This window comes from Macrobrachium nipponense, chromosome 23, assembly GCF_015104395.2.
Source record: "Macrobrachium nipponense isolate FS-2020 chromosome 23, ASM1510439v2, whole genome shotgun sequence".
Lineage (NCBI taxonomy): Eukaryota > Metazoa > Arthropoda > Malacostraca > Decapoda > Palaemonidae > Macrobrachium > Macrobrachium nipponense.
The window spans coordinates 21,383,371-21,398,994 of NC_061090.1; the positions used below are offsets into that span (position 1 = coordinate 21,383,371).

The following is a 15,624-nucleotide window of genomic DNA, read 5'->3' on the forward strand; positions in this document are numbered from 1 at the left end:
AACCGCTGAGAGTTCTTTAGGTTGATGTGCCAGGACACCTGTTCCCCTCTCCAGGTGCCTGACACTTCTCTCCCTCCCAGTGTTGCTCCCCCCCAACCCGTGGAGGACGCGTCGGAGAACAACACTAGGTCGGGGTTCCGAAGCTTGAGCGAAAGTCCTTCCGCAAGCTTCTTTGGATCCAACCACCATTTGAGGTGCTTTTTCACTTCTTCCGTCAAAAACAAGACCTCTTCTAGATCCTGTTTGCGTGACCAATTGCTTGAGAGGAAGAACTGAAGTGGTCGGAGGTGCAACCTTCCAGAGAAACAAACTTCTCCAGTGAGGAAATGGTCCCCAGCAGACTCATCCATTCCCTCACCGAGCATGTTTCCTTCCCTAGAAAGGCCGACACTTTTTGGTCCAGGCATTGAAGTTGTGGCGCCCCTGGACGAGAAAAAGCCCGAAAAGCCACTGAGTCCATCTGAATCCCCAGATAGACTAAGGATTGAGAAGGAGTCAGATGCGACTTCTCGAGATTCACCAGAAGTCCCAGGGACTTCGCTAACGACAGAGTCGTGTGAAGGTCCTTCAGACACCTGTCTTGCGATGAGGCTCGAATAAGCCAGTCGTCTAGGTAGAGAGAGATCCTTATTTCCGCAAGATGGAGGCACCTCGCAACGTTCTTCATCAAGAACGGTTGAACACCATCGGCGCCGTGCTGAGACCGAAGCAGAGTGCCCTGAAATTGGAAAATCTTCCCTTTCAGGACAAACCGCAGGTTTTTATTTCCTTGATCGGGGATGGATGGGGACGTGAAAGTATGCGTCCTGAAGGTCTAACGAGACCATCCAATCCCCGGTCTTAAAGCTGCAAGCACGGATTGAGGTGTCTCCATCTTGAACTTCTGCTTGGTAACGAAGCGATTTAGACTGCTGACATCCAGAACGGGGCGCCACCCCCCTGACTGCTTCGGCACTAGGAACAGACGTTGTAAAACCCCGGAGAACTCCGGTCGAAGACCTGTTCCACTGCCTGCTTCTCGATCATTTGATCTAGTAGATCGTGAAGCACTTTCTGCTTTTTCTCCCTGATACGACGGAGACAAATCCTTTGGTGTCGAAGACAGCTGGGGGTAACATCAGGAAAGGAATTCTGTACCCCTTCTTGACGATGTCCAGAGACCAAGCGTCGGCACCTCTCTCTTCCCAAGCTTTCGCGAAATGTAGAAGCCTGGCTCCTACCGGTGTCTGAAGGACTTCCCTCTCACTTCTTGCTCTTGGAAGGAGCGGGAGTCTTGCCTCTGAAAGAGCCTCTTCCTCGAGGGGCTGGCTTCGAGGAAGAAGCGGATCGAAAGGGCTTCGACTTCTTCAAAGCAGAGGACCCAGAAGACGAAGAAGTAGTCAGGCTTCCTAGAAGACTGTGCCAGAAGGTCTTGAGTTGCTTTCTCCTGGAGAACTAGCAGCTATGTCCTTTACCATAGACTGGGGGAAGAGATGTTCTGAGAAAGGCGAAAAACGAAAGAAGATCCGCTTTTTGCGCTGGTGAGACCGACTTTGCAGTAAAATTGCAAAAAAAAGTGCTCTTTTCTTAAGCAGTCCCGTGCTGAAATGAGCAGCCAATTCCTCAGAACCATCCCTGACGGCCTTGTCCATGCAAGACAATACACTGGACAGCTCCCCCAGACTGATGGAATCAGAACTAATGGACCTGGCATCCAATACTCCCAGGCACCAGTCAGAAAATTAAAGACCTCTAGTGTCCTGAAGAGGCCTTTAAGGTGAAAGTCTAACTCGCTATGTGTCCACGAGACCTTCGAGGAAGACAAAAAAGATCTTCTGGTGGCGTCTACAATGCTACCAAAGTCTCCTTGAGCTGAGGCTGGAAGCTTGACTCCGACGTTTTCTCCCGTCTCATACCACATACCAGCTTTGCCACCGAGTCTTGAAGGTGGTAAAGCGAAAGAGGTCTTGCCCGAAGCTTTCCTCTTTTCCATCCAATCATGGACCTTTCTAAAAGCTTGCTTCGTAGAAAGCGACTTCTTCATTCTCACAAAGCCCGAGATCTTAGCAGCTTTGGAAGACGAAAACTGAGAGGGAGGAGTACGTGGGAGCTTCAGGTTGGAAAGTGTCTGCAAAGACTGACTGAAGTAAACGAGTCAAAACCTTGTAGTCCGTCGAAACTGGAGCCAACTGCTGTTCTTCGTCCACTTCGACGAAAAGCGTCACTAACTCCTCTTCAGACACTGGAGAAGTCGGAGGAAGTAAAGAAGAGTCCCGAGCTTTCTCAAAAGAAGAAGAAACGGCGAAACAGGAAGTTCCCCCCGCGCTCCGCTTGTGCTTGCGGAAGTGGAAAACTGACGTCCGTAGGCGCGCGTTTGGCGTCCGAAGCCAATCTACTGGCGCCGACAGAAGCGCGCTCAAACGCCGCAGGTGTACACCTGGCGTCCATTGTTCGCGCTGAGCGTCCACTGGTGCGCGCTGAGCGTCCATGTGTGCGCCGAGCGTCCACTGATGCGCGCCGAGCGTCCACTGGTGCACGCCGAGCGTCCACTAAAACTCTCTGAGCGTCCACTGGCGCTCGCGAAACTTGCACCGAGTCACGTTCGGCGTCCACTAAAGCGCGTTTGACTTTCACAGAAGCGCGCTCGGCATCTAAAAGGAAACTCGCTTCTTATCCACAAGTTTCGTAGCAGCGGAAAACAACCGCTTCACGAGAGCGAGAAACTAATTTCTCGCCTCCTCTAGAAAGTTGCTGGGGAGCAGAACGAACTCTAGAGGGAGACTCAAACGGAGAGAGAGACGAGCGAGAGAGAGAGGGAGAACGCCTCGACCTCTTCACAGGAAGATTGTCATCCTTCTTACGGCGACGTGGAACAGTCTCTCTCGAAGGAAAAAACATCTCGAAGTTGCTGCTGAAGAGACTGGAGAATCTTGCTTGTAGGTGAAGCCTCCTTTTCTGGGGAGGGGCTGATCCTGTGAGCAGGAGAGTGGCGAGGGGACGCCTTCTTTGCTACTCCCAGGAACCGCCGCTTCACGCACCTTAGAGCGACTGCGGCCTGCTCGAAAGAAACATCTAGGGAAGACTCCGCCCCTCCGAATAATCCTTACGCTTCTTCTGCTGAGGAAAAGCAGCAAACGCACTATCGGGCGACGAGCAAAGTTCCGGAGAACAACTTGGACGTGAAGCGTCCCGCACGCGAGCCGTCCTTTTCAGCGGACGTGATGCGGTTATGAGAGCTCCACCCCTTGCGCGGGGAGGAAGCTTCAGAAGAAGAAAAGCACTCCTTGAGAAGACGTGCACGCGCACGCTCCTTGGCAGTCTGGGTATGTTCGTCAGAAGCTGCCGAAGGCACGCCAGATCGGTGGGGGTTCCTCGTAACCCTCCTTCGACTTTCGACATGCTCTCTCCCCGTAATCTGGGAGTCAAGCAGAGGTCTAGGTCTAGAGGCGGAATGAGGCCGATCTGACGCACCCTCCACTACACAAGGGGCACTTTCACTGCACTTCTCTTCACTTTTGCTCTCCAGAGCTAACACTTTTGATTCTAAGTTACGAATCGACTCAAGGAATTAGCGATAATGTATTACCTTCTACCGACACTGTCTCAGGGGCCGGAGGCAACATACAGGGGTAGGAGCATAATCTACAGAAGGAGGGTTAGCAGGAGAATAATTTAAATCTTGCCTACCTGAAACACTCCTGGAGGAAGACCTCCTTAACCTATCTCGCTCAAGTTTCTTAAGATAGGTTTCATACGCCTTCCATTCCGACTCTGTTAGTCTTTCACACTCCTTACACGACTTTCAAACGTACATTCATTCCCCCTGCAAACTTTACAAAACAGAATGTGGGTCTACTGAAGCTTTCAGTAGCCTACCTCTACATTCAGACATGGAACAAAATCTAGCGCTAGCAGAACTAGACCCTGACATCTTGATCAAAGAAAATCAATACCAAATTCAAATCAAAACCAAAGTCAACGTGTGCCAAGCCACCGATCCAATTCAGATACCAAAGAAAAACCAAAAGGGATACTCAAGTAGCTAGTAAGTTTCCAAAATCTGGACGGAGGTGCTGCAAACAGGTGTTTCCAGCACCGGCGACAGAAAAATTATGAATAGAAAATGGGAATGATTCCTGATACCCGCCTCCCAGCGGCAGGAATGGGTACTAACCACCTGACTCCCACTGCGTGTGTCGTAAGTGTTTAAATTCTGTCGGATTCGGAAAAATACAGCTATATATATATCTGACAGGTAAGTTTCATGAACAAAATGTTTATATTATAGGGCATTTTGTCGAGTGATTTAAGGCTAGTTTTGAGTCTGTTAAGATTGCGACCCAATATATGTTTTATTTTACTTAAGGTTGTTAAGGTTGGATTCCACCATGGGACAGGGGATTTTGTGGAATGTGATTTGGTTTTTAGAATACTTTTATCTGTGTTTATTATGAAGTTTGAGAAGGATTCACAAGTAGTATTGTGATCTTCATTATGTGAGAGTGGTGGTATGTTTCGAGTGTATAGGAAATATTTATCCCAGTTAGCTTTTTGGATATTATATCTTGTAGGTGGCAATACTTTGATATTACTTAAGTAGTTCAGAATGATTGGGAAATGGTCACTTGTGTATGAATCATGTAGGATGTTCCATTCAAATTTCTCGACTACATCATTTGAACATAATGAAATGTCAATTGAGGAAAAGGTTAGGTGTGTATTTGAAAAATATGTTGGAAGTTCACTTTCATTGAGAAAACACAGGTTATGTTTCATTATAGTTTTTTCTATGTTGATTCTTGATGTGTCAGTGGGGTTATCAGTATCCCATAATGGATTATGTGCATTAAAATCTCCAACTAAAAGGGGTTCCTGTACTTTTCCTAATAAGTTCAGAAAAATCACTAAAATTTGCATTGAAATTTGGTTGGTTATATAAATTACAAATAATGATTTTACTTTTGTCAGGTTTATAGTTTAATTGGTGTTATTTGATATGGCATAGATGGTATGTCGAAAGGTTTATATGTTATGCTATTATGAACGTATATAGCTGTGCCTAATTTTCCACCATCAATTGGTGAATAACAGGCAATTTTATAGTGTTGGATATTTGTAGGGTAACTTCCTACATGTTGCAGACATATACACACTGGGTTGTGGTCTCATACGATTCTCGGGTTAAGAGACCATTTATATTCCATTGAATGATTTTATATTCCATTATTGGGAGGAATTAGTGTTAAATTCTGTAAATTTATTGCCGATTTTACTTTGCCTCATAGTTTATATGCATTTGAATTTATTTGTGTTTTTTAATCGTTGTATTTGTAAGTTGGTTATTAGATTCTGCAGTCGTTTGTTTTTCATAATTGAATATTAATAAGTCTATTTTTTATTTTATAATTTCCTTTTTGTCTTTCAAGGATTCAGAACATAATTCGTTCTCATGTTGGTGTGTTAAAGGGCATTTCCTTAATTTAGTAAAACTGTCTATACAATTTTGTACTGTGTCCTCTGTCTTCGTAGTTAGTTGGTTATATGTACTTACAAAGCATTCATTACAACTACAAGACGAAGCATGTTTGGTAATGTCAATTATTGGTTCAGAAGTATTTGATCTAGCTTTAGAAATTTCTGGTTTTGTAATTCTATTGGTCCTTTTCTGTAGTGATAAGGACTGTTGGTTTGAGGGGTTATTTTTATTTTGTTGTTGTTAATGGAATATTTGGGTCTTGTGTAATATCTTTTTTTAAATGTTCTCCTGGTGTAGTTGGAGTTTCTTTGGATTGATTGTAATTTTCAATATTTACTTTTTTTCCTTTAGGTGGGGTTTGTTCCAGTATTCTTTTCTTTTTGTCAGTTCGATTATTATTATCATTTAACTCCTCTTCCATTGGAAGCTCCCTTCCATGGATAACTGAATCATCTATGTTAGTGGTGGTATTGGTTGTTATAATATCACTTTTATTTTGGGTTTCAGTATTATTGGTATGAAATGATATTGTTAAGATACAATAAAGTTTGTTCATACTTACCTGGCAGATATATATATATATAGCTGTATTCTCTGAAGTCCGACAGAATTTCTAAAACTTACGACACACGTAGTGGGAGTTAGGGTGGTTAGTACCCATTCCCGCCGCTGGGTAGGCGTATCAGGAAACCATTCCCATTTTCTATCAGATTTCTATCTCCACTGTCTCCTGAAGGGGAGGTGGGTGGGTACTAAAAATAATTATATATCATGCCAGGTAAGTATGAACAAACTTTATTGTATCTTAACAATATCATTTTGTTCATGAAACTTACCTGTCCAGATATATATAAGCTGAATCCCACCTTTGGCGGTGGGAGAGACAGAAAAAGGATTTTAGAAAACATAAATAAAGTATATGATTGACATCTTGGTTCCTTACCTGTTAGCATAGCTGACTTCGTGATTACTGTCACCCAAGCCTGCTTCTGCTTCACTAGAGTTACCAACAAGGTAGTGACCTGTGTAGTTGGTGCGCTCTAGATGATCTGTCAACGGGGACGGGACCACAATGTGACTAGACCATGACCATACTTCTGAGGGCAACGAGGCAAAAACCACCACCTAAGTTAGCCTAACAACAAACTCCCATATACCAAAGGCTAAAGGAAGGGAACGACCTGTACTCGGCCAGCCGGACACCCTAAACCACCATAAAACATACAAATATTAAAAAACTCACGCTACCCATTTTGTATGGGAAAGGATGAGTGCTACCTCCTGCCCCCAAAATAGTGTCTGCGGCGACGTATGGTCCGAGAGAGTAACAGTTTTCATAGGTCGTTCTCACCTCCCGTAGGTAGTGCGAGGCGAACACCGAGTTACTCCTCCAAAAAGTAGCACTTAAAATGTCTTTAAGAGCCATGTTTTTCTGAAAGGCTATTGAGGTCGAAATAGCCCTTACTTCGTGCTCATTAACTTTTAGTATCTTAAAGTCGCTGTCTTTGCAAGAAGCGTGCGCCTCTTTAATGGGTGTTTCTTAAAAAGAATGCCAGTGCATTCTTGGACATGGGCATGTTAGGTCTCTTGACCGAACACCATAAGTTCTCCCCGCAGAACCTCGGCAATCCTTCGTTCTACGAATATACTCTCTAAGAGCCCTAACAGGACACAGGACTCTTTCTGGCTCTTGACCAATGATCTCTGCCATACCCTTGATCTCGAATGTTCTAGGCCACGGATTGGAAGGGTTTCGTTTTTGGCCAGAAACGACATACTCAAAGAGCAGACTGCATTATGCCCTTTGAAACCGACGTGTTTGCTGATAGCCTGTATTTCGCTAACTCTCTTCGCCGTCGCCAGAGCAGTTAGGAATACAGTTTTCTTCTCGTCAAATCTCGTAGAGACGAAGATGAAAGAGGTTCAAAGCGATTTGACATTAAATATTTGAGGACCACACCCAGGTTCCACGAAGGTAGCTTTGGTAGTGGTACCTTGGTCGTCTCGAAAGATCTCATAGATCATGGAGATCCTTGTTGTTAGCGAGGTCAAGACCTCTATGGCGAAAAACACTACAGATAGGACCTTCTGTAGCCTTTAATAGTTGACACTGCCAACTTCAGATCTTGTTTCAGATAAAGCAAGAAGTCAGCGATCTGGCTCACAGAGGTAGTGGTAGAGGAAACTCCTTTTCTCTTACACCAACTTCTAAAGGCTGCCCACTTCGATTGGTAAACCGCGATTGATGATGGTCTCCTCGCGGTGGCGATAGCTTTAGCCAACTGATTTCGAAAAACCTCTCGCTCTGGCCAACTTTTGGATAGTCTGAACGCAGTCAGACTCAGAGCGGAGAGGTTTTTTGGAGTAGGTACCTCTCGAAGTGGGGCTGTTTGAGTAGATCTCTCCTTAACGGAAGAGATCTCGGATAATCCACTAGGTAGAACATCACCTCTGTGAACCAGATCGCTGCGGGCCAAAATGGGGGCGATTAAAGTCAACCGTCGTCCCCTCCGATGCTGCAAATTTTCTCATCACCTCCCCCAGGATCTTGAAGGGGGGAAAAGCGTAGAGATCCAGGCCCGTCCAATCCCATAGAAGGGCGTCTACTGCTACTGCTCCCAGATCGAGAACCGGGGAGCAATACAGAGGAAGTCTCGCCGTCCTTGATGTTGCAAAGATGTCCACTAAGGGGCATCCCCAAAGACCCCACAGTTCCTGGCATACTTCTTGATTGAGAGTCCACTCTGTCGGCAATAACTGTCCTTGTCGACTGAGGAGATCTGCCCTCGGACGTTCTCGACTCCGGCAATGAATCTTGTCAATATTGTGACTTCTCTCTCCTTTGCCAAAGTAGGATCTCTTTCGCAAGAGTAAACAGGGAGCGAGAGTGTGTTCCTCCTTGTTCTTCAAGTATGCCAGGGCTGTGGTGTTGTCCGAGTTGACTTGAACTACACGACGGGAGACTTTGTTCTGGAAGAACTGGAGCGCTAATTGAACCGCTGCCAGCTCTTTGAAGTTGATATGCCAGGTTACCTGTTCCCCTCTCCAGGTACCTGACACTTCCTCCCCCCCTAGAGTTGCTCCCCACCCCACCCCATGGATGACGCGTCGGAGAACAACACTAGGTCGGGGTTCTGAAGCTTGAGGGATATGCCCTCTGACAGCTTCCACGGATCGAGCCACCATCTTAGATGGTTCTTCACCTCTTCCGAGATGCTTTAACTTCATGTCGAAGTTGTCCTTTTCTGTCCAGCTGTCCGACAGAAAGAACTGAAGAGGTCGGAGGTGTAGCCTCCCCAGGGAAACAAACTTCTCCAGCGAGGAAAATGGTCCCAGCAGACTCATCCATTCCCTCACCGAGCATGAATCCTTCCCTAGAAAGGCCGACACTTTTTCTATGCCTTGTTGTTGACGTTCCTGGGACGGAAAGCCCGAAAAGCCACTGAATCCATCTGAATCCCCTGATACACGATGGACTGTGGTTGGGGTCAGATGTGACTTTTTTCGAAGTTTTCACCAGAAGTCCCAGGGACGCAGCTAAAAGACAGAGTCGTTTGCAAGTCCTTCAGGCACCGGGTCTGCGAGGAGGCTCGTATGAGCCAGTCGTCCAGATATAGCAAGATTCTGATGTTGGAAAGATGAGCCACCCTCGCCACGTTCTTCATTAAGATGGTGAAGATAAAAGGGGCCCGTACTCAGTCCGAAACAAAGAGCCCTGAATGAAAGACCTTCCCTTTCAATACGAACCGAAGGTACTTCATCGATTGGGGATGTATCGGGACGTGAAAGTAGGCGTCCTGGAGGTCGAGTGATACCATCCAATCTCCAGGGGAGGTCTTTAAGGGCCCCGCATAACTGACTGAGGTGTCTCCATCTTGAACCTCTGCTTCTCTATAAAGAGGTTTAGACGACTTACATCCAAGACGGGCCGCCACCCTCCCCGATTGTTTCGGTACAAGAAACATCTGTTGTAAAATCCTGGCGTTGCCAGGTCTAAAACCTGTTCCACTGCTCGTTTCTCGAGCATCTGCTCGAGCAGGTCGAAAAGTATCTTTCGCTTTGTTAGAGGATACGATGGGGACAAGTCCCTGGGAGTGGAAGTCAAACGGGGGCGGCTTTATGAAAGGGATCTTGTAACCCTTTTTCTCTATGACGTCGAGAGACCAGGTGTCTGCCTCTCTTACTCTCCAGGCTTCTGCAAACAACTGCAGCCTGGCTCCTACCGGTGACTGAAGGCACGATCTCTCACTTCTTTGCCCCTAGACTTGGAAGGGGCTCTACCTCTAGGAAGGCTTCTTCCTCGAGGGAGACGATCTAGCGGAAGTCCCTCCACGAAAGGGCTTCTGCTTTCTAAACGGTTGGGCTCCTGACGACGTTGAAGGGCCAGCCGGACGTCTCGAAGACTGAGCACAGGTCTTGTGTGGCTCTCTTGCAGACTAACTGCCAGATCCTTCACCATAGCTTGGGGGAAGAGATGACTCGAGAAGGGAGCATACAAAAGTTCTGTCCTCTGTGCGGGAGAGACAGACTTAGCCGCGAAGTTGCAATAAAGCGACCTTTTCTTAAGAACCCCTGCTGAAAAATGAGAGGCTAACTCCTCTGAGCCATCCCTGACGGCCTTGTCCATGCATGACAATACACTGGACAGCTCCCCCAAGCTGATCGAGTCTGGCTTACGAGATTGGTTGTCTAAGGCTCCAAGACACCAGTCTAAGAAGTTGAATACCTCTAAGGACCTAAACAGTCCCTTCAAAAGATGGTCCAGTTCGGAAGTCGTCCAAGATACTTTAGCTGAGGCTAAAAGGGCCTCCTTGAGGCATCAACCACGCTGGCGAAATCACCTTGAGCAGACGTAGGAACCTTCAATCCTAATTCCTCGCCTGTCTCATACCACATCCCTGCCTTACCGCTAAGTCTAGACGGAGGCAGGGCGAAAGTAGTCCTTCCTTTTGCTTTCCTAGACTCATCCAGGCGTTAACCTTCCGGAAAAGCTCTTCTCGTAGATAACGACGTCTTCATCTTCACGAAACCTGGAGACTTGCTTGTCTTCGACGACGAAAACTGAGAAGGAGGAGAAGGAGGAGCAGCAGGCTGGAAAGTATCGCCAAACGAATCACGAAGTAGTCGTGCCAAAACTTGATAATCTGACGACGCAGACGTAGCAGGTTGTTCTTCATCAACATCCTCCGAAGAACCGCTAAGTTCTCCTTCTTCCCTACCCGAGTGCAAGTCCGAAGGAAGAGGCAGAAGTCCTTCAGCTCCAAGTCTCCTATCCGAACGATGAAGAGAAGACGAGGGTAACGGATCCTTAACAGTCACAGGATCAGGAATCACCTTTAGAGGCGAACGAGCCAAAGTCTCGGGAACAACATCCGAGTGACAGCGAACTTCCACATTCGCGTCCACAGAGCTCTTACTAGAACGTCTACGAGCGTCCATCTGAGCGTCCAACGTAGCGTTTCTCTCGGTAGCGTCCAAATCAGCGTCCCGACCGAGCGTCCAGTGAAGCCGTCCCACGGAGCGTCCATCAAAGAGACTCTTCTAACGTCCCGCGAAGCGTCCTTACGAACGTCCCGCGAAGAAACTTTATCAACTGCTCGACTAGCGTATCGTTGAGCGTCAACACTGTCATGTCGAAGAGGGGCCGAACGCTAAGAAGTCCGTCCGACAGCCTACAAAATCGTCGTCAGCAGCATAGCGCTCGAAGTCGGAACGCCGAGCGTCCTCTCTACGGGAAGAGAGAGGAGCATGCAGAGAACTCTCTCTAACCTGGCGTCTAACGTCACCTCTAGACGAACCCTGGGGAGCAAAACGAAGTCTAGAGGGCGAAAAATCAGAAGATGGGGACGAAAGAGGAGCCGTTGGAGAAGACTGCTTAGTTCTCTTGATAGGCAGTCTATCGTCTTTCCTTCGACGAGGTACCGTCTCTTTCTGCTTCAGTAAAGCGTCCAGTTGCCGTTGCATCGCAATGATGATCTCCGTCTGAGATGTCTCCTTACGCGGAGACGAGCTGCGCTTTGTTTGAGAAGGAGAGGGGCGAGGGGACGCCTTCTTCCTTCTCCCAGGAACAGCCTTGGCTCCTAGAGCCGACTGGGGGGCGCGTCCGCGGGGCGTCATCGTTTCGGATGAACGTCCTAGACTTCTTCTGGGGCGGAAAAGCTACGCTTTCCGGAGAAGAATGCCACTCAGACAAAGCATGATGTGAAGCGTCAAGCTCTTGAAGAGTCCTCTTCAAAGGTCGCGAATCCGAACGAGATTCCCACCCCTTGCGCGGGGAGGACGCGTCGGAAGACGAGAAACAATCCTTCAGGATACGTGCTTGAGCACGCTCCTTAGCAGCCTGGGAAGCGTCCACAGGAACTGCTGAAGGGACGCCAGATCGGTGGGGTTCCCCGTAACCCTCCTTCGGCCTTCGACATGCCCTCTCCCTGAGTCCTGGGAGTCCGGCAGAGGTCCCAGCCTAGAGGCGCTATAGGGCCGATCTGACGCCCCCTCCACTTCACTAGGGGCACTATCACTGCACTTATTTTGCCTGTTTTCAAGGGCAAGCACTTTAGATTCAAGCGGCTTCAATGAATCCAGAAATAAGCGAAAGGGCATTACCCTCCGCAGACACCACTTGAGGGCCCGAAGGCAACACTACGGGGTTAGGAGAGACAAAATCTAAAGGAGGGTTTAGAAGGGATACATTAATACCCTGTCTGCTACCCGACTTACTCCTGGAGGAAGACCTCCTAATCCTATCACGTTATAACTTATTTACGTAGGATTCATACGTCTTCCATTGTAAATCATCCAAGCTTTCACACTCATTACAGCGCAAATCATATTTACACTCTTGCCCCTACACCCTTATTAACACAATGTGTGAGGAATCAAACCAAGGACTTTAGGAAGCCTAACCTTGCATTCCACTTTTCGAACACACCCTGGCGCTAGCCGAACTACATCCAGACATATTTAAGGAAAAAATCTAAGCCAAATTCAAAAACGTCCAATCACGTATGCCAAGCTATCGATCCAATCAAAAAACCAAAAAGTCAAGAGGATACTCAAGCAATGAAAAGTTTTCCAAAATCCTGAGGCGGAGGTGTGTAAACAGATGTTTACGACACCGGCGACAGAAGAAATCTGATAGAAAATGGGAATGGTTCCTGATACCCGCTCCCAGCGCGGGAATGGGTACTAACCACCCTAACTCCCACTACGTGTGTCGTAAGTTTTAGAAATTCTGTCGGACTTCAGAGAATACAGCTATATATATATATATCTGACAGGTAAGTTTCATGAACAAAATTTAGTTTCTATGTTTATATTACCTTGTTTGTTATAGTGCTGCTTGATGTCTTGATTTTTAGTCACATTTGAAAAGGTGGGGGTTTTGGATGGATTATTAACTCCTCTTACTTTAAGCTAAAGTCTGGCTTCCATGACTGACATTCCTGTCCTATTTATTAACAACTGAAGTTCTGTGTTGTATTGGTAAAATGAGCATTCTTTAGATTTCGCGTGATGGGCTAGTCCACAATTAATACATTTTGGTTGATTACAGTTCCAATTAGTGGTATAGTTATCTGATGCGCAGACTGCACATATTGCCTTATTATGGCATTTTTTGTATGTGTCCATACCTTGAGCACTGTGTACATTGTAGTGGTTTTGGAACGAAAGGACGAACTTCTCTATTTTGTCCAAGAATTTTTATTTTAAATGGTAGGTCTTGGCCTGTAAATTTTATTTTGGCAATGTTGATATTTTTATTTTTGTCTTTCCTACTTGAAATCGAGTATATTTCTAAATTGTGAATATTGTTATATCTCAATTTTAAGGAGTCTAGCAGTAGTTGTTTTGAAGGAAGTTCCTGTTCGCTATTGGGTAGGATGACTGTACCCTGTACATAATTCAATGTTTCATGGCTTGTAATTGTTACTTTTATGTTATTTATTTCTGTTATACTTAAAAGGCAGTGGACTGCTTTTTATTGGTTACTTGGATAAGCCATTCATTGTCCTTGATGTGTCTGCATTCCATGTCTTGTGTTGGATATATGTTAAGTAATTTGTTTTCTAGTATTGCTGCTGAGATTTTGTTGTCAGCTTTGGGGACTAGAAATCTTGACCAGTTACCTGGTCCAAAGAGGTCATCAAAATGTACCAATGTGGGATTAAGTTGGTAATTTTTTTTTTATTTTTGGTCCTTGTTTTATTTAAGTTGCTTGTCTATTATGATTTTTATATTTTTCTGTATTGTTGGGAGGATTATTTGTCTCTAATTCAGAATTATTGTTCATCATATATGGTTCCATTATTATGATTTTGGAGTTTACCAATTTATTTTTGTTTGTTTCTTTTTTATTTATGCACCCTATTTGGTTTTCTAGCTCTGGTGCTTTACTTGGAACAGGGTGTTCTTTTGTATCATTTATAGTACTTTCAATACTTGTGGCAGTACCATGGAAATTTGGGAGCGATGTGCCAATAGTCATCAACTGTGCCGGAGTTTTTCCATCATGGGGCCCAGGGGTACTAAAATCATTTATTTCAGTATTCATAAATTTGAGATGAGATTTAAGGGGGAAAAAAAAAATCTTGAAAAGATATCATTGGCCCTTCGCAAAGTTAAATCTTCCGCCAATGGCACAAGTGAGAAAGGACTCCCAAATGTCCGCATCCCAACCCTACCCCAAAAGGGGATAGCATAACATGATTAGTATGCCCCAAGTGTAAGCAGAACCCGCTTACTAGGACTAAGAGTATTACGATAATACAATTATCCCCATCCTAATCACATTATGGGAAACTGGATAGAATGCCGAGTTCTATTCCTAGAACCAGGGCCCCCTGGAATCCGCGGTCCAGCTCCACAGAATAGTACCGCCTGAAAAAAAGGTCCGAACATTGTTGGGTAGATGATGGACCTACCACAGTTCTCACTATTTAGCTTCGGATTTAACTCCATGTTAAGCCATGATGTGTTATTTCATTTATTTGCTTGTCAAAAATTTTGGCAAAAATGGAAAAGTCTACAGAGGTTAACCCAAAAATATATAATGTCATATGGGACTCATGGGTTCGAACCTGGGAAGAGATTCCTGAGGTTCGAGAGCCCCCCCCTCACCACGTCAAGGTGGTCCCATAATGAGGGGGATCTGCTGCTTAAATGAAAAGAAACATTACACTTACAGTCACTGGCTATGTCCCAGCACCTAAGATGGGTAATGAAAGCTGAAGAGAACTATCATTGATAGCTTTGTCTGTCTGTTAGCACTTTTTCCGTCTGCCTTCAGATATTAAAAACTACTGGGGCTAGAAGGCTGCAAATTGGTATGCTGATCATCCATCCTCAAATCATCAAACATACCAAATTGCAGCCCTTTAGCCTCAAAAGTTTTTATTTTCTTTAAGGTTACATTTAACCATGATCATGCATCTGACACTGTTATATGTGCCAACATCACAGGCCACCACCAAGCCATGGCTGAGTTTCATACAGCATTATACGATGTAGAGAAAACTCGAATGCGCTGAAAAAACTTTGGCACATTTTTTACTTGTCAGGTCATGTCTCTGTGTTACAGTATATTTACGACACTAAAGTAATGGTTTTGCTTTTAAACATATGATTGTAAGGCAGATAATTTTTTTTCATGACAGTCTTTTGGAATTATTTGAATAGTGATATTGTTTCCATATTCTCTGTCATCATCAAATATGCATACTTTCATAGATGAATACTATGTTGTAAGACAAAATTTCTTACCTATATGAACATTTAGTACATCTGTAAGTATATTTGCAATTTATCTCATAGGAGTGACATGTAGTAATTGCAGGAAGTTCTGGGAATACTGATCGTGCTTTTGCAGCCCTGAAAAAACAAACAACTACACTTTAGTAAACATCATTACACAATCTTAGCAACTTACAAATGTAAAGATTTACACTACATAAAAAATTTACCAGTTTACGTCAGAAAAAACTACTTTGAATGGAAAGAAATGTTACTGTAATCAAATAAAAATAAAACAAATTTTCTCTCAAAATCTTATAACAGTCTACAGTCTTTACGAGAGTGACATTCTACATCAGATTATCGCTTGAAATATATTAGATGCTTTGGATTTCAGTGACCCTATAGCACAGACAAAGTACTTAGTTTCACTTCCCTTG

General features: G+C 45.1%; 1 protein-coding gene across 1 annotated transcript in view; it reads right to left on the reverse strand.

Moving 5' to 3' along the window:
- Window positions 1-15,624, reverse strand: part of LOC135199276 (uncharacterized) — a gene marked incomplete in the record, with an annotated part of 93,547 nt that overhangs the window by 22,346 nt on the left and 55,577 nt on the right. Inside the window, 1 exon segment of the mRNA XM_064227173.1 lies at window positions 15,215-15,322. Within this exon segment, the coding sequence (XP_064083243.1) occupies window positions 15,215-15,322 (108 nt within the window).